The following is a 20,587-nucleotide window of genomic DNA, read 5'->3' as shown; positions in this document are numbered from 1 at the left end:
TTGAAGCATTGTTCACAAAAAATGTAAACACCTTGTTTTCAATTCCTTATTCTTTTAGACACTTAAAAATACAATCGACAATCTCAACACCGTAACGAGGATGAAGTATGTGAACAAAGCTAATAACACATTTTTGCAATCTCCAATTAGAATCTATAAAGTGTATTGTAAGAATCATGTACTTAATCTTTTGATTACTTATTTTCACAAATCTATTGTCAAACTAATCTTGCTAACAGTTTTTAACAATGCCTTTAATTTTTTCTTTTTTCCTTCATAAACTTGTATGCAACCCTTTTTAATAATATTGCATGATATCTTTTCCTATTTAAGCATCCCACATTTTTGCATCATGTTAAAACCTTCATTTTCCATAATCAAAAAAGAATGATCATGCATAAGTATCCGATGTGCAACTGTCTCTCTCATCTTTGCCATATCAAAATTGCCATCTGTGAGAGCAGGTAGTATCTGTATGTCACCATATGTGTTTACTGGTTGAAAGTTGATCATTTGTTGTTAATTCTGAAAAATTTTTCGCTTAATACAAGTTATCAAGTCCTCTTAAATTGAGTTATACTTTTACTTGCATTTATTACTAGCTTCTTCTTGTAATGGATACATTCTTTTTTTCAGAACCATTAGGAAAAGTGATTTCTTTGAACTCCAACCAAACAGCAGATGTCTTTTACCTCTTTTTCTCATTACCTTCTTCACACTTTTCAGGGTCAACATCATCACATTCTCTATTATTGGCATTGATGACTGGTGTTTTATCTGTGTTACCATCAGTGGCATCTAAAGTTTCATTCATTGAATCATTATCATCATCTGACACAATTCGGCTAGCAAAAGAATTTGTTGTCGGTTGAATTGGTACAAAGGAGATATTTGGTGTGGTTGATGACATGTTTAGTTTTATATAACAAAAAAAAAAAAGACAAATCAAAACAATAATTCAATTTTAGGATCAAACAATAATGCCAAACAAGTTGTTAGAAACATTCGCGATAAATTCTTTTACAAGAAACATGCCAAACAAGTTATTGGAAGAGTATGAAATTTAGCAGTAAATGATAACCATCTATGAGAATTGCAAGCAATATACATAATCTTTGCCAGATATGACAATTGATTAAGGACTAGAATGCAATAGGGTGGCAGTAACTATGTAAATAAATAAAATCTAAATTGATCCTACACATGCAGTAACTAAAATCTCCAATGCCTTAACACTCTTTATTAACATATATAACTTTTCAAATGATCAAAATTTTTCGTATAAAAGACGGAAACATGTATATGCTTAAAAAATGAATAAATCTGAGATTAAATTCTAATTAGATAACACCTCTAACCCTTTTTGTTATCTCTTGATTCCAATTTCTTTTATAATAAAATAAAATAAAATTATAGCTGACTAGGATGCTAATCAGACTCTCTAACTATAAAATGCAAAGATGAACCTCCTTATCTAGAGCTAGCTAGCTTGATGTATTTTGTCTTGTTGTAATCAAAATATTTTCTCAAAGTAATTGAAAAAATATTGAAGAATTTTCTAACTTTTTTATTTTTTATTATTTTAACTGTTTGTTACTTCATAGAGTTATATATATATATATATATATATAAAAGGTTAATTTGGATAAAAGTTTATTCTTCCAAGTTTAAGTAGCTATAATCATTAAGCTAGTTATAATGGTAGAACAAAGACTATATAGTACAGTTTTTTTTTCTTTTTTTAAAAATAGATTATATATCTAACAATTTTAAAATTCAAATTTTAACGTATATAATTTCTTATTTTTAAATTTGTAATATTTTTATTTTAAAAAATTAATTTTATGAACTACAGCATAAGAATAAAATAAATAAATTCATTGATGTTTTCTCTAAAATTCCCCTTTTAAAAGGAATTTGAAAACGATGAAAGGGGAAGCAAAATTTGTTCCTCTATGACTACTTTTTCTTTACAAACCATATAATTTGTTTCCTTTATAGGGATAGATACTTTTTTTCTTACTAGATGAAACAGGTTGGTAGAGAATTTGGGCAAGAAACAACCAATTAGCCAATATTAATAGAGTAATTTTGGCATGATCCTCGCTCAAGACAGTTAAAGAACTATAGTTAGAAAACTATAGAGAATTATAAGACAAATAAAAAGACAGCACAAGATAACTCTTTAACTATAAGACAAATCAAATACACAAGAAAGGTAGCACGCAGAAAGGCATTTACTATGAAAGGCAGCACGCAAAAAGGCACTTACTATACAGAAAGGTAGCATGCAGCAACCTACTCCAACTTTGATTTGTCTTGGATTTGAGTTGGTTTTAGTCTAAGCTAGCTTTAAAATATTGAAAGAGAGTGGGACTCAGGAGGAAAGGGCACCATAAGGGTTTTTTGGTGAGATGAGAGAAACGGGAAGAAAAAGGGAAAATAGAAAATAAAATTTTAAGGTTTCTTAGGTTAAGGGTAAAATAGTAATTTTATAAATAAAATAATAAAAAATATATATAATAGAAAAGCTTGATTAGGCTCACAAGCTATTTGAGCCAAGTATTAATATGCTCGAATTCGGCTCGTTCAATAAGTCGAGTTACTTAAGCTTGAGCTCAACTCGATAATTATTGAATTGAATTTGAGTTTTAATCGAATCGAATCCGAGTAACTTGTGAGCACTAATATATCATTTACACCTCTAATCTCGTATGTATTGATGGCTTGACAACTATATTTTATGGTGGCTATTTTTTGGGTTTTTTGTATTATTGGATTGTTTCATTTTAAGCTTTGTAAGTGTGAGCCTTTGAATTTTGAGTTTTAACTTTTTTGTATTTGAAAGCTTTTATTATTTCTAAGAGAATTTATGGTTGTTTTGACAGTTCTACTTTTCATTACTTGATGACGAGTGCAAATGTCAATAGTCATCCCATTTTGGTAAACAATTATGTATATACTATTATCATATAAAGCAAAACATACATTCAAAATTTCTATTAACAATTTCTTATCACATTATTTTTACAGTATATTTCAAGTTATTTCTATAAGCATCTGTGAAATAAACATTCTTCTACCACTCTATTAGATCTTGAAGAAATAAATTTTAGACCATACAATATACTACCAGAAATAAATCATTATTAGGAGGATGAAAAAAATTTATCATTAACAATCAGTTGAAGATTGTTGATTACTGTTTATTTGCTATGATAGCACACAATACTTTTAAAGTAATTATCTATCTTAACTATGAATAAATTTTTCAATAATCAGTTATAGCTACAAACTAAGTGTTTCATTACACTTTTGTTTAATAATTGCTCTTTTTAGGAACTTTGTAACTTTAAAATGCACATCTAACATTTTCTATTTAATTTTATATAAACTTTCTTTTGCCAATTATTTTAACAAAGTTTTGTGCACTTAACAATACTAACTTTATATAAATTATTCTAAATTTTAATTTAATCAAATACTAATTAAATAAAGTACTAAAAATTAATTTAATAAACTGAACGAAACTGTGGACCAACATTAGTAGTACACAACAAAAAAGTAAGAAAATATTAAAAAAAAATAGGGATTTTCTCAAAAAAAAAAAAGGATAAAATTTGATATCAAGTTGATTCCCCAAAAAATAAAAGATATTATGAAACATTAAAAAAAAAAAAACTACACGTGATACCAAAAAAAAAATCTAAGAAAAAAAGAGTTCAATGAAAAAAAAATTAAAAAAGACGAGTGACATTGAAAAAGAATTATGATAAAATACATAAAAAAAAATAAAAAATTGTTAAACTCCCATAAAAAAAATGTGAGTCCTATATTTAATAAAAAAACAAATGGGCCCCAATGGAAAAATATTTTAAAGGTGGATCCCACCTCTTAAAAAAAATTTATTTAAAAAATTAAAAAGATTACACATGTTAGCTTTTAAAAAAAATAATGCGGATGACACAGACGCACAATGCATATTCATACATATATACGATTAATCTATAAGATAGTTGGACACAAAAGTGAATTAAATCTTAATTATTTGTGAATATAGCATTTGCATTAAATTAAAAAAATGTAGGTCCCACAACAAAAGATAAAAAAATTACAAAATAGAAAAAAATTGATTGGAGACAAAAAAAAAGGTGTGGGTCTCACATAAAAAAATTAATAAAAAAAAGTGAGCCATATACTCTTTAGAAATTAAAAAATAAAATAAAATACTAATGGGCTCAACAAATTAAAAAAAATAAAAAATCATAAAAAATAAATCATGGTATGGATTTCACACCCAAAAACAATTTTAAAAAACAAAATATGGGCCTCGCACAAAAATTTTAAAGAAAAAAGGGATATAGGTTGAACCTTTTAAAAAATTAAAAAAGATAGGTTGACCCACCTAAAAATATCAACAGGTTGCCACATGGCAACACATGTGACCAACACAAGGCAATCTCACGTAAAAATCTGCATCATTTACATAAAGGATGGCTATTATAGGTGGTGATTGCTTCTTTTGAGGTTCAAGTGAAATTTAAAAAATAAAAAATAAAAATGGATAAACTCCAACTAATGGTCAATATAGTTTTCTAGATAAGTATAGAGGTGCTTGTGAGTTATCCTAAATAAATTTGATAATTTGTATATTCGTATCTTATAAAATAGTAAAAATTTGTGTACTCATATTATGTTTATATAACAATTGTGTGTCACAATTTGTATTGACATACACTACCAGAAAATTCATTTTTTATCAACAAATTTTTACCAATAAAAATTGTAAAAAAAAATTATAGATGGATTATCAATGGAAATTAATCCGTCGATATTTTGTAGGTGAAGTTGTCATAGAGAAAATCATGATTTGGTGTTTTTTTTACCTACAAAAGAAATCCATTAGTAATCCATTGCTAAAATTTTTACTGATAATTTCTTTTGTCGATAAAAATTTTTTGTTTAAAAAAATCAAAAAGCTTTTTTCTTAAATTAACTTGGGAAATTAGTGATGGATTTACCGATGGAATCTATTAATTAAAGTTGAATTATTAACAGATTCCATCATACATCCGTCAATAATAGTAAAAAAAATGAATTACCAATGAATTTTTTGTTGATAAATTCATCGTTAAAAATTATTTATTTCTCAAAATCCCTTTACCTCTATCCTTTCTTCCTTAGTTGAAATCCCTAACATTCTCTCTCTTTTACCTTTTCTCCTTCTTCTCACCTCACCTGTCATTTTTGCTCTTTCTCGTCGACCTGTGCCGTCCTGCCCTCACTACTAGCTCGTGCTACCCTTAAGCCCATGTGAGCCCGTGCTGTCGTCCTTCAGCCCATGAACTCCTCTTTTCTGTTGCATGGTGACCATGTGTAACTAAATTATGAATATATTAATTTCTTAGTTTTTTTCTTGTTTTTCTTTGGTTAGCTTTCCATTATTGTTTTTCTTTGGTTATCTTGCATTAATAATATGGTCAATCAATTGTTTAAAAAAGAAAGCAAAATGTGAAATATGTTTAAAGTTTGAAAAAGCAATTCAGTAAGGGGAATCTGCTAAGGCCAGTGGGTATGGCGATAAAAGCTATAGCTATTCCTTGTAATTTTTTTAGCTTTGGCTAGATTTCATGAAGTATACGTGTCCATATCTTAGCCTCAACAAAAACCTTTCTAAAATTTTAATAATATATTTAATTTCTTTGCTTACAAAGTAAAAAAAAGGATTAATTTCAATAAAATTCTTAACGAAAAATTGGATAAATTTCTTAAAAAGTTTGATCTTAGACTATTAAATAAGTGTCAACCTTATCTTCCATTTAACTTTTGTTGTAGTTATTGAAGCCAAATTGAATTCTAATAATAAAATTCAAGTTGTAATATTCATTTCATTATATATGGACTACATTTCAATATAAAAAAATTAAAAATTAAAAATTTAACTTAATTATAGATGCTATGTATCTTGCTTTTAGGGTGGATGCTTCTCAATCTATTTAAAATTGTAGATAATGGTTTTCTTATTCAAAAATCTATTATGTCATTTATGGAATGTCTTCTAATCATAATCTTTTATTATTTTGTAATTTTTTCTTCAGGTGCATTAAAAAGGAAAATATGTTATTGACATTGACAAGAATATCAATATCACAAAAACAACACCATCAACAAGAATTGCTTATCGAAATGATAGCTATGTTCTCCATTTGGTCATAACAAGCAAAGTAGATCCTTTGGTTAATCTTATGAAAGTTGAAAAAGTTATAGATTCTACTTATGACATGATTGGTGGTCTTGACCAACAAATTAAAAAAATGAAAGAGATTTTCTCTCGCATTTGCTTGATTTGTTCATTTATGGCTTCTCTTTTTGGTTTTACCTTTATTTGTTATGGTTCTCCAATAATTATCTTATGTTTGGTTATGGATTAGTTTAACTCTTTATACTTGCTACGTGGTAAAACTTGTAGGTCATAGAACTTCCAATTAAACATCTTGAATTATTTGAAAATCTTGGAATAGCTAAGCCAAAAGTACTATCATACTACATTGTAAAACTAAATCTTGCTCTCTATCATAAATTATAGGGTGTCATACTATATAGACCACTGGGTATAGGAAAAACTCTATTGACCATAGCCATGGCCTATCATAATAATTGTACTTTTATCAGGATTTTTTATTTTGAATTAGTTAAGAAATACATTGGAGAAAGCTCTCGAATGGTTAGAAAACTTTTTGTTGTGGCTAGGTTTGTTCTTCTTCCTTACTTATTGTCTTTAATTTAAACAAATATAAATGTGAAACGTGCTATATATACTAGCAAGGTAAAACTTTTTCTAAATATTGCCAATATATAAATTTTATTCCAAAGCTTTTTTTTTTTAATGTGATGAAGAATCTTGGGTTTTTTGTTTTTTTTAAATGCGGATAACTACTTGTTATTTGGAATTAGTCATTAGCTAATAATCAAATCTTCTTTAGCTTGAAACATAAAGTAAAGCTATTTTTGTTTGATTATCTACCATGCAATTATAGTTTTGCTTTCTATTTCTTATTTTACTTGAGTGGTTGCTTCTTCTAATTATGCAGGGAGCATACTCTATTAATCATATTTATGGATGAGATAGATACTATTAGATCTACCCCAATGAAATTAGGAAGTGGCAATGATGACCACAAGGTATAGAGGATCATGTTGGAGCTTTTTTAACCAGCTTGATGGATTTGAAGCATCTAACAAGATCAAGGTATTAATTACTTCATAAACAATGAGATACATGCCATTTAATGGCCATTGTTATTTTCCTGCAAGCATTTTATTATTGTTATCCATATTTTTCATGTTAGGGCGATGTAAAGCCACTCCCTTATTGTTACCTTGTTCTTATATATGTTTAAAGAAAAAAAAATGTAGAGGTTGTATTTGAAGTGAAAATGTTATACTCTCATGAATTCATTTTCTTGATTATGCATCACTGATTATGTTATATGTCAAGGGTGGCATTAGTGCCTACTAAACTTATTGTGTAATGACTCTCTCTAAGGTAAAAAGTAAGAATTATCATGTTGTGGTATTCAGTGATTCCTTACATATATGATTTGTAAATCTTTATTATGCTATTCTTGTTTTTATGCACTGCTATTGTCCAATATAAGGTTTTTCTATCATTTTAGACTTTGTTATAAACACACACATTTATAGATCCTCGTTTTTTAGGGAAGAGCATTTTTTAACAAAATTTTATCTCAATTTTCAAGTATAGGCTTCTGCCTCATTTCTAAAGAAACATAGTTTTGCAACAAAAGGATTTGCAAGCTCAACTGAATCAGATATGGGGGCATTAGTTGGCAAAAAAGAAGTTTCAAAACCCAAACTTGCAATAACTGAAGCCGTTTCGTTGTTAGTCTTAAAGAAGTTCTTTGAGGTTGTTTGCAATTTTTCTAGTGTTAACAAGTAACGATCCCATTCAAATTGGTCAAAAAAAGAATGGATGTTTTTCCATTCTAATTAGATACATGATGTTTGATTCATTAAAAAACTTTCCTCTATGACTAAGAATTTTTTGCAATACACAACTTTTTCAAATGTTTGTACGAAATTTGTAACATCTAAGTATTTTTTCTATTTTTATTTCATAGAATTCATAAACAATTTTATAAAATAGTTTACATTCTTTTATAAATAAAATGGAGCATTTTGTTTATTTATTTTTTTATTTATGTATATTTAGTATTCACGTAATTATTTTAAAAATAAATTAAAAAATAAAATAAAATGACAAAAATTATAAATAAAATATATTAAATATAATTGAAATATAAGTATTGCCAACGAAATTATCGATGGATTTTATTGACTTTTTTTACCAACGAATTTTTCAGTTGGTAAAATTAACTTTTTAGCGACAGATTTTCATTGATAATTACTAAAAGATTTTTCAGTTGGTAAAATTGACTTTTTAGTGACAGATTTCATTGGTAATTTATAGACAAAATTTGACTTTCACTGATGGAATAGCATTTTTTACTTGTTTACTATCGATGCAATTTTTTTTGCGGTAAAAGTATAACTAATGGAATATTGACTTTTACCGATGGAAAATTTTGTCAATAAAAATCATATTTTTGGTAATGATAAAAAACACAAATACTTTTTTTGTTTATGTTAAACCCATATATGTGTTTTGTTAAAATTTTAACTTATATTATTTTCATATCGTTTTCATGTCATGTCACTATATTGTGTTTTAAATTATTTGATCTAGCTATGGATAAAAAATTTTGTATTGTCATATATATTTATCATTTTTTGTTAAATTTATCAAATTAAAAAAAAAGAAAAGAAAAGAAAAACAAATGGGGATGAAACGTGTATATCTTAATTGATTCACTTTTCTTATAAAATTAATCTAAAAAATATGAAAAATAAAAAAAAATGTAAAAAATAGGAAATGGGTAAACCAAAAAATTTTGAAAAAACAAAACTAAAAAAGAGAAAAAAAAAACCAAATAGAAGGTGCCACATTAACATCTAAAAAGAATTACTTTATTAATATAAAACATATATATGTATAAAACTAAATAAATAATAAAAAATATACTTTTGTATACACCTTGAAATGGATTGAGACAAAGCATTATAAGCACACTTTCAACTCGATCTTGACTTTTTTTAAAAACTCAATCGGTCTCAATTAAATCTCAATTTTTAAAAATTACCCCTTTATTGGAGTGGCATGGATGAAAATCTGAGGGATATGAATTATTTTGATATCTTTATTAACTGATACCTCGTGTTACAAAAATTATCTTATTAAAAAATACCAAAAAAATGAAAGGAAAAAAAAAACTCAAATTGAGGGTGACATTTATCGTTTTTATACAAAATTACTTTTATTAAAAAGACAAAAATCAAAAATAAAAAAAGAGTAAAAGTCAAAAAAGAAAAAAAAAAACTCATTGAGATATTATGTGGACATCCCAATTGAGTAGGGACCTATCAGATACAAATTGTTTTACTATTGTTATAAATTATTTTTTATTGTAAAATTTATCTAATTAAAAAAATCAAAAGAAAAAAATAAATTGAGATGTCACATGGACACTTATATTTTTTTCATAAAATTTATCTAAAAAAACTAAAAATTTTATAAAACATAAGAAAAAATAAGATGGCACATTAAGGTTACAAATGAGTATTTAAAATAATTAAAATAAATCAAATTTATATAATAGATGAATGTATTACATTTTAATTAGGCATAAATATAGTTTTTTAAATGAAGATATTAAATAATAAATTTATTAATATAACACATATATGTATAAAATAAAAGAAATAATAGAAACATAAAATTAATGAAATAATATAAAGTATAATTTAATATATATATATATATGTCAAAGCAAAATAGAATACTACACTCGCTTTTGATTCGACATTAATTTTTCTTGAAAAAGCCTCAATTCGATACCAAAGAAAAAATGCATATGTCAAATCAAGACGAATTGAAACTTGTTAGATGAAGTTGTTTTGTTATACATACCTCTATTAAAATTTAAAAAAGTAAATTTATCAATTCTCTTTTTTGTTAATTATATGATTAAAAAAACACAAAAACAAAATAAAAAAGTGAAATATAGTGACATGTGTACACATAAGTTATTTTTTTAATTATCTAATTAAAAAAATTTAAAAAGTAAAAAAAATGAAAAAGCAAAAAAAAAGTATAGCAAGTTGAGTTGCCATGCCATATTAACAATGATGAGATTTTCATGCAAAATTTTTTATTATAGATTTATATTTTTATTTTAATTTACTTACTTCTTTTTTCAATTTAATATTTCTTTTGGTTTATATTGTGATATTTTCATTGAGCTAATTTGATATTGTTGATTGAAAACATCCTTTTTCTTATATTAGAAAATTTTAAAAGAGCTTGAAAAACTATCAAATCTAAATGTCACATTGACACCTTCATTAATATATTTTTTACAAAATTATCTAATTAAAAAAAAAGTACACAAAATAATTTTAGTTATTAATATAAAATTAACCTTACCCATAACAAAAAATATAAAAATAAAAATATTTGTTAAATATAAGAAAGAAAAAGAGAAAAGAAAAACTTTAAAAAATGAAAAAAAAATTATGAAAAGTAAAACCATCAATACATTTGTATTCTCCTTACATGTATACCCTTACCAATAAAACAAAAACTCTTTATTTATAAAAAGAACATTTGTATCTATACCTTTATAAAAAAGAAACTTGTAGTTAATCCAACATACCAAAAAGATTAAGACATTTCTGTTAGATCAATATCCTAAACAAGTTATGCCCATAAAATACCTTAACCCAACATGTACACAAGATAAAAAGTCATCTACAAGTTGTAATTGGTTTTTTATTTCATGGTTTTAGCTTTGCTGGTCCTTTAGTACCTCTCTTGTTGTGTTGAACATTGGTTGGAAATAGCTTTCTCTTAGCAACATGCTTAATCAAGTACTTTTACTGCACTTGCATTCCTTTTTAGGTGGCTTTAATACTTGTAAGAGTTTCAACAAATTCAAAAACTTCACTTGGTCCAAAGACAGAATTCTATTGTGATTGAAAATTTTAACTAGAAACCTACACATCAATGCAGTATATGATTCAATATTTATGCTTAATAGTTTTTGTAGGGTGGCTTTAAGGTAAACAAAATAATTACTTACATCAGGCATCCATCTAATAGTGGTTTGAAGTGATTGAATATACCTTTCAAATCTTTCAATTGCTGTGGTTTATGGTGGTTGAGATGGCTCTCTAGTTCTTCCTGTTGATTTTTAAGATAGTAGAGGTGGTTTTCCAAATCTTTTAGTTATAGTTTAAGGTGCCTGAAATCACTCTCTAGATCTTTCAAATGTAGTTGGAGATGACTAAACACCTTAAAAAATACATTAAAAGTGTAAGTGTTTAAATTAAATGATCATAAACATTTGTATTATATATTATCTTTTTAGTGAAAAGATCCTTAACCTTTTGGTTAGTAGTCCCAATAGCTCTCTTCACTTGTAAAATAAAAATAATAAAATTAAGTTACCATATTTTTTTCTATTATTATCATTAATGAATATAATCAATAAACTAAAACACTTATAGATAACTTTGGCACATTTTTTTTTGTTGATTTGGCAAATTCCGTATTTGGATTCAACTTGCTATTACTACCAATTTCTTTTTTGCATGTCATTGCATTATGCCTGATTTTTCACATTTGCTACAATTGAGTTTCCCTCATCTTTTGTTGATTTTGAATTGATTTCCACCTGTTTCATCAGTTTTCTTCCTCCTATTCTTATGTAGTCTTTCAGGTAGCCTTCTTAAAATAAGTGGCAACATTGGTTATAGGGTTTCATCACTTGTCCATTGATTTGTACCTCCGATAAAACAAATGAAATTAAGATACATATTGACTTGTGTGGTTTTGCTGTAGCATGGATCAACATAATTTTCAGGCTTTTCTTTAGATAATAACATGGCTGAAACAACATGTATGCGTGGAATCCTAGTGAGATCCTATTTTTTGCATGAATAGGTAAGCAATTGAAAGTCCATCATGTGCTGGTTTGATGACCCACATGCTACTTGGTCTCTTGGAATACTAGCACATTTTGACCACCACCTGCTTGACTATAACATAATTTAATCCAACTTTTTTTTTATTTTGGGACAAAGTGGTCTCGAATGCTTTTTAGCAAATGCATTCTTCAAGATAATCTTTTGTATTGATTTTATTCTAGCAATCTTTATCATTGTCAGAATAGGCTTATCCCTTGCATTTAAAATAAACTTATTAAAAGACTCACTTAAATTATTTAAAAACATGTCACACTTAACCATTGTTAAGATGTGAGACTTAGATCATTGAGCTGGATCTTTTCCCTCAAGCCATTTGTATGCATCAATTGACAAGGCTTTCATTTCCTTCATTGCATCTTCAAACTCCTTCAAGTAAGTAGCTCTAGTAGCTTTCTACAAACAGTCCTTCAATACTTTTCTTTTGTTTGTAGTGTTTGACTTAAAATTTGTATATAAATGCCTAACACAATTTCTATGCTTAGCATTAAGCATAATATCAATAAACGCATCCATAAGTCCCTTCCAAAACAACAAAAACATAAATTATAGTTACATATCATAACCTTAATTTTATATTAAAAAGAACTAATAAAAAATTAAAGGGATAAAGTTCAAACCTTTTGTTTATCTAACATAAAAATTTAGTGATAAGAATTTACAACTTCAAAGTTATTTTTTAGCAAAAGCAAGAACCAATACCAAAAGTCATAGTTTTCACTTTCAACAGCTGCATAAGCCAGTGGATAGATGCAATTATTTGCATCAATCCTAATAGTTATCAATAAATGTCCACCATAATACCCATTTAGAAAGCAACCATCAATATTGATAATACGCTTACAACTAGCTTTGAACCCAACTTTGCATGCTTGTAAACAAATATGCATCCTTTTAAATAACTTGCAATCTAAGAAACAAATTGTAATGGTTCTTTTATTGCTTTGCTTGAGCCCCTCGAAATACCCATAAATCTTAGCATATTGTTCTTTGTGTTTCCATACACAATTTCAAGTGCTTTTTGCTTAGCCCTAAAATATTTTGTTAATGACACATTAATGACAAAGTATGTCATCACATCTTGTTGAAAAAAACTTAAAAAGTAGCTTGGATTAGTAGTAAACTTGTTAACATAATGCTAACCCATCCATTTAGAAGTCGTATTTTTATTTTTTATGTTCTTAATACATGTATGTTCAGAAATATAAGTCTTGATCTGCCATGTATGGTCTAGTTGGTATTTTACATTGAATTTTACCTCTTACAATTTTCATAGGCAAATTTTATTATAAACCACTTTAACCCTCTTCTTGTCATTCTTTTCAAACTTGATATTATATCTATTCTTCTTTTCATACTATCTTCTGGCTTCTTTCAACACCTCTCTATCAACAAATAACATACTTTTTCTAACTTAAGATTTTTCATATCTATTTTACTATCGAATTCTGGCCATCTACTAACACCCTCTTAATCATATTCATGTACACTGTGCAAAGAATTTAATTTTTTATATTATTTTTTATTTGCACCTACTTCAACAGCTAAGCTATCATCTGCTTCAACTATATCTTCATCACCGAAACCTATATCTCTCTCAATTCTCAAATCGACATTAATATCAAAATCATGATCATCATCATTTTTCATATTATACTCATTTTCATTAAAATTAGAATCAAAATTATCACTGTCATTTTCATCTTCTTCCATACTACATCTTACTTCTGTTTCTACTTCATTTCAAATGTCTGAGCAACATTCATTGTACTTTTTTAATAGAACTAGCATCTACATCATGTTTATCAATGATAGACTCATTTTTTAAATACAAATAAATGTAATGTTTTTTAGGCATGCTTACAACCATATTGACAACATCAATATCTTTTCTAAGAGACTTAATAGAATAACACTAAATGCCCTATTAACATTTTCTAATAATATCTCATATTGCTTGTATAACCTAACACCTCGATTATATCATTCATTTCAATCATTGACATAACATCTACATGACATAAATCAAAGTAATAAACTTTTTTTATAGTATAAATCATATTAAGAGTATACAAAAAATGACACCATAATGACTAACAGTTGAAAAATAGTATGAGTTAGGCTTTGAAAATTTATCAAATTTTAAAATTTTAATCAGAGGGTTATTTTGATTTAGACATAAACCCTAATAACTTAAACACTTTAATCTTCAATAAAATATATCATAAAATTATATATATAATATAATAATAACCTTTACATGCCTCAAAAAGCATTCAGACCCACACATGGCTTCACTTGCTTCCCCAATATACGACGAGCAGACAATAACCATATAACACACTTAGCACGAAACAATGTACATTACAAATGACTTGGCAGAAAAAAGTATCCATAATAACCATATTTAATACTCAAAACAAAACCAGTTCATTCATGTATGGCAAAAACAAAACTAGTGGCTTTATGTATGACCAGAAAAAAAAAACTTAAATAAATAATTTATATTCGTACCATAAGAAATTATATGGTCCTTACCACTTGATGCCTTCTTTTGTCTATTGCTTGCCTAAACATAAAATAAATCTTAACACATCAACTAAAACTGTAAACCCTAAAACAAAATAACAAAATCACATAATCTTCTCTAAATCGTGATAACGTGACCTTCGATTGCTATCTTAAATCACAAAATCCTCAATTTCCTTTATAAACTACAATATAGCCAAACCTTAATTTTTATTGCTAGAGAAAATCCATTTTCTAAAACCTCAAACCTAAATTTTTTTACTCTAAAGCAAAATCCCTAAATCTTATGTGCATTATTTTTTAACTTGCCCATGCCACTTGATCTTTTATTTGCCATGTAAGCAAATCGTTTCTTATAAGTTAAGCTACATCAAATAAACGTTTTGGTTTTAACAGTACAATGACTCCTAAAAATACTTATTCAAATGTTAGTGACTATATTGAAAATTTTAATACTTTGTGACCATTTTAAAAAAAATGCAATAGTTTAGTGACTAATTACATAATTTTACAAAAAAATGAAAAATGATTTTGAAAACCTTACCTAGATATTGAAAGAATTCAATCATATTTTGAAGGATTAATTTTCTTAAATTTCATCTAAATATTGAGGAATTAAAGAAAATTTTCCTTCACAAAATTAATAAATAAATAGAATTTCTTTTATCCTTGATTTTCTTTTAAAAAATAATATTAAAAAAAATAAGATTAAATGCATGTAAGATAGGTCAATTTGATTGACTGCATGTATTAGCATCATTTATTTTGATTGTTTGTTTTTGTAGTATTTATTTATCTCATGTTGCATTATACCGTGATATAAAAATGTGATTTGACAAATGATAATTTTGAAATTTAGTTTTTCTTTTTTATAAATAATGGTTAATAGTCTTACGTAAAAATAATTATTGAGACATTGCCTAGATATTGATGGGGTTTCATAATAATTACCTTTTATGAAGAAGTATTATGCCTGATTTTAAGAAATATTATGAGAATTTTAATTGGAGAAAATTTTTTTATAATATCGCCTAGATATTGAAAAATTAGAAAATATTTTGAAATTAAGGATTGTCATTGGATTACTATAAATAAATAAAATTTAAATACATATTAGATGAATTTTACTAATTGTTTGCATTTTAATTTACATTCATGTCATACACTTATGCATATGATATCTGCCTACATCTCATTACGATCAAAAAAATTAATTAATAAATTGTGATTTTCTTTGGAGAATTGTTTTAAACAAAAAAATAAACTAATATTCTTAAGTAAAAATCATTTTTGGATCCTGCCTAGACATTATAAGGCTTTTCAATAGTTATTATTTATAAATAAATATTATGTGAAATTTTTTAAGGATTAGAATGAAAATCTTAAGTAAATAAATATTTTATAAAATTCTACCTAGTTATTGACAAATTAGAAAATGCTTCACTATTAAAGATTTTCATCTTATTCCTAAATAAAATGTCCTAAAAATATTTTCAAAAAAAAATTGAAAGAATCATTTTAAAATATTAGAATTAAAATCATTTTTATTAATAGTAAAGATCTCATATGATCAATTGATATCATTTTTTAAAATGGATGATGTAGGATGCTAATCATTTCTCACGTGTAATCGACTTTTAAATTTAACTTTATTTTCGTAGACTAAAATTATTTTTTTAATAAATTTTAAACTCATTTTATTGTTTTATTAAAAAAATAAACTTTTTAAGTGACCAATCACACTTAACCAAAAAGATTGATAGTGGTTCTTTTTATTTTGAAAATTTTTAAAATTTTTTGTCTAGTAGTTTGACAAGTGTAATTTGATTTTTCTCTTTTTTGTTTTTTAAAATTTTTTAATTATATAAAATTTGAAATGAAATATGCTAATTGATAAAGATGTCAAAATAATTTATATCCGATAAGTTTTGATTCATCTTGATTCAATAAGATCGATTTTTTTAAATTAAGATTAAGTTAGGATAAGACGAGTATTAAAAAAAAAGGATAGGATGAAAAGTGTATTTAAAGTACTTTGTCTTAATCTCGAACTATATATATATATATACATATAATTTACATTTTATTATTTGTTTAATTTTATACATTATATATGTTTTATATTAATAAAATTAATTTTTTTACCTTAATTAAAATTCAATATAACATGTTAATATAACATTCTTTATGAGCTTTTTTTTATTTTTTTTCTCATTTTTTATTTTTTTCTCTTTTCATTTTTTTTAATTTTTTGATTTGATAAATTTTAAGAAATAAAATCAAAAGTATTCACTTATCATTTTTATTTAATTTTTAATTTTTAATTTTTAATTAAATATATTTTATAAAAAATACAATAAACAAAAAATAAAATAAAATAAAAATTTTGAGTTAGCGATATACGCGCGAATATTTTTTTAATTAGCTATAAATATAATGATAAAGAACTTTAAAGACCCCGGCTCTTTTCCAAACGCAATCCAAACTGAAAAATCAGTCACCGCCTGCAAAGATCTTTAACTACTACCAATTAAAACTAGCCACGACAAGTAATACGTGGCTTGTTTAAATAAAGTTGTATTCTGAGAAAACCCCCACCTATACAGATAAAACCCTAGCAATAGCATCAATCAGCTCGCGTTTCTAATAATATTTTGGAAGTTAGACCTTTTATCCCCTTTTTTGTCCGATTTTTTGTTATTTTCTGTTTCACCTTCGAACGAGCACTTAGGCAAAGCAGAAGGATGTCAGCGGCCGCGACAACTAGCCGAGCGACTCGGCGGATGGGAGCCGAGGATGAGAAGCTAGTGTTCGAGACGACGGAAGGAATCGAGCCGATAATGAGTTTCGACCAGATGGGGCTAAAAGACGATCTCCTCCGTGGAATCTACAATTACGGCTTTGAAAAGCCGTCAGCCATCCAGCAGAGAGCCGTGATGCCGATAATCAACGGCCGTGACGTGATTGCGCAAGCCCAGTCTGGTACCGGTAAAACTTCCATGATTGCCCTCACCGTTTGCCAAGTGGTAGACACCGCTAGCAGAGAGTAAGTTCTAATTTTAATTCTTTTATAAAATTAGTCGTTTTGTGTGGATTTGAATTTGTTGTGATGTCGATTTCGTAGATACCTGAGAACTAAAACCCTAAATTTGCAATACATTCTATAAAAAATGTAAAAATAATACTATTGAAAATTGTAAAATTATGTTAGGTCCTTGAGGCTTCAAATCTCGTTATGGATTCCCCAATTTTTGAGGATTAATTGGCAATTTACTTTCTCTATTTTGAAGCATGAATTGTCTTTGCATCTGTAATTGTTTATAACGTTAAGTGGTGGTAATTCAGGGTTCAGGCATTGATCTTGTCACCTACGAGGGAACTGGCATCGCAAACGGAGAAAGTGATAAGGACAATTGGTGATTTCATGAACATACAAGCACACGCGTGTATTGGAGGCAAAAGTGTGGGTGAAGATATAAGAAAGCTAGAAAACGGAGTCCATGTAGTGTCGGGAACTCCTGGGAGAGTCTGTGATATGATCAAGAGGAGAACCCTACGTACAAGGGCTATTAAACTATTGATTCTTGATGAATCTGATGAGATGTTGAGCAGAGGTTTCAAAGATCAAATTTATGATGTTTACAGACATCTTCCACCCGAGCTTCAGGTTCCTTTCTCACTTTCTTTTCTTGCCTTGTTCTTCAAGTTGGTCTTATTCTTTGTTATTAGCGCTCATCCAGTCCTTCCAAAAAAGTCCTATAACAATTGTAAACTTCTTAGGTACTACAAGTTTGTGTTGTTAACTGTGTTCTTGCTCGATTTTAAAAATTCATGAATTGAATTTGAGTTGTTGAATTTTTTTTTTTTTTTTTTTTGGGTCTTGCTGCTGTTATCCTGCAACATTCTTGCTTCTGTAGTATAGCCACAAGGCTTTGTTTTCTCTTTCTTTCTCCTTATCTGAGTTTGCTTATGTTGTTGAAATTGATTTTAAATTAATGAATTTTTGTAGGTTTGTTTGATATCTGCTACCCTTCCTCATGAAATTTTGGAGATGACGAGCAAATTTATGACTGATCCTATAAGGATCCTTGTGAAGCGTGATGAGTTGACTCTGGAGGTAATCAAATGCTATTACACTAATGAGATTTCCACAACCTCTAATTTTGGATTTGATGTAAAGTTTTGTTCTGTTTTTCATGATTACAGGGAATTAAGCAGTTTTTCGTAGCAGTTGAAAGAGAGGAGTGGAAGTTCGATACACTATGTGATCTTTATGATACGTTGACAATCACCCAAGCTGTTATTTTCTGCAATACAAAACGAAAGGTCTCTTCTGAAGTCTCATAGGCATGCATTTGCTTTCCAAAATAGGAACAGAAACCTGTTCAACAATTTTCCTAAGTAATTCACTAATTCTTTTATACAAACTTTTGGATTTCATGCGGTGATCTTGAGGCTTGTCTTTGTGATTTCTGCTTTTGGAATAGGTTGATTGGCTAACTGAGAAGATGCGTAGCAATAACTTTACGGTGTCATCAATGCACGGGGATATGCCTCAGAGGGAAAGAGATGCGATTATGGCTGAGTTTCGGGATGGTGCAACCCGTGTTCTTATCACAACAGATGTTTGGGCTAGAGGGCTTGATGTTCAGCAGGTAAGTCTTTGGGGGGCTTTTCATGTTCCCTTTCTGGGTGTATTTTTGCTGGTTACTTGTTATCTAGTTGAGTAGGTGTTTAATTTTTGTCTCAAGAAAATATAGTTCGATTCACATATAATAGTTGGGTCTTTATTATCTTGGAGACCAGTTATGTATAGTAGTGGTAGTGCAACCTAGAGGCATGGGTCTGCAAACTGTATGGCATATGCACAAAATGCCTCTTGAGATTAAGGTTACATAAGAACCAAGTGCATATCATTTGGTTATGTTTTTAAATTTTGACATGCTTAATCCAAGGGGAAAAAGTGGGACAAAAATAGCTTTAATTTTCTATCACTCTAGAAGGCTTTTCGTTTTCTATTTTATATTTTACTAAATTTACTTTCTTGTTTCAGGTGTCCCTGGTAATCAATTACGACCTGCCAAACAATCGAGAGCTTTACATCCATAGGATTGGTCGGTCAGGTCGATTTGGAAGAAAGGTATTTCTTTGACTATGTAACTTGATTTTGTGATGAAACTTGTGTTTCTAATTTGGTTTTCCTTTCTTTTATTTATTGCATATAATTTCCAAAGATTTTTCAGATTGCATTCCACCTTCATTTGGGTTACTGCATGTTGAAGTAAAGATTTAATTCATTTTAAGACCAAAATGATGTTCCATGTTTGCAAGAAACTATTTTGTATATTCTTGATTCATCTTTGGATTCTTTTATTTGCATAAATGGCAGCCACTTTCTGGCTGTTCTTGTATGTATGGTGAATATTTTTTTGATTGTATGGTTGCTGTGCAGGGTGTTGCTATTAATTTTGTGAAAAGTGATGACATCAAAATTCTTAGAGATATAGAGCAGTATTATAGTACCCAGATAGACGAAATGCCAATGAATGTTGCGGATCTGATATAACAATGGATTCTAAGTGCTTGGTTCGAATGATTTGGTTGCGCATTCATACTGTGATGTAATTGACTTCTCTGTGTAGTTGCATTATCTTATCTGTGTGATTGGTTTGTGCAATACCTGGAGGTGGATTGATGCAAACTGGAGGCTTTGGTGACAAGAAACACATCAGATTCGGCATTAACTTATCCAAAAGCATTGTGATTTTGGTGCTTTTTTCCTGTCGAATGTGTTGTTGGATTTGCTCAAATTTAAGTGTTGTTTTAGGAGTTAGTGAAGATATGAAAGGTTTTGAAGTCACTGTCTATCTCATCTCTCCTCTTTAACACTTTATTTATGGTTTTGGATTCTGTTCATGTTGGTTTTCTTAACATT

At 27.7% G+C, this 20,587-nt stretch overlaps 1 protein-coding gene and 1 pseudogene across 1 annotated transcript; both read left to right on the top strand.

Moving 5' to 3' along the window:
* The first annotated feature begins 2,026 nt into the window (after positions 1 to 2,026).
* LOC111308102 (26S proteasome regulatory subunit 8 homolog B-like) lies at positions 2,027 to 7,267 on the top strand (annotated as a pseudogene).
* Positions 7,268 to 17,289: 10,022 nt separating this feature from the next.
* Positions 17,290 to 20,568, top strand: LOC111309233 (eukaryotic initiation factor 4A-3-like). Its single transcript, XM_022908226.2, has 7 exons — positions 17,290 to 17,698; positions 17,998 to 18,319; positions 18,662 to 18,769; positions 18,859 to 18,978; positions 19,140 to 19,307; positions 19,706 to 19,792; positions 20,105 to 20,568. Exons 1-7 carry the CDS (start codon positions 17,397 to 17,399, stop codon positions 20,216 to 20,218), a joined length of 1,221 nt encoding a protein of 406 aa, XP_022763961.1. The 5' UTR covers positions 17,290 to 17,396; the 3' UTR covers positions 20,219 to 20,568.
* Positions 20,569 to 20,587: the final 19 nt, after the last annotated feature.

This window comes from Durio zibethinus, chromosome 2, assembly GCF_047325235.1.
Source record: "Durio zibethinus cultivar Kanyao isolate XHJ-2024 chromosome 2, ASM4732523v1, whole genome shotgun sequence".
In the NCBI taxonomy this organism is placed as follows: domain Eukaryota; kingdom Viridiplantae; phylum Streptophyta; class Magnoliopsida; order Malvales; family Malvaceae; genus Durio; species Durio zibethinus.
Note: the sequence above shows the minus strand (reverse complement) of the source record. Positions and strands in the feature narration are given on the sequence as shown.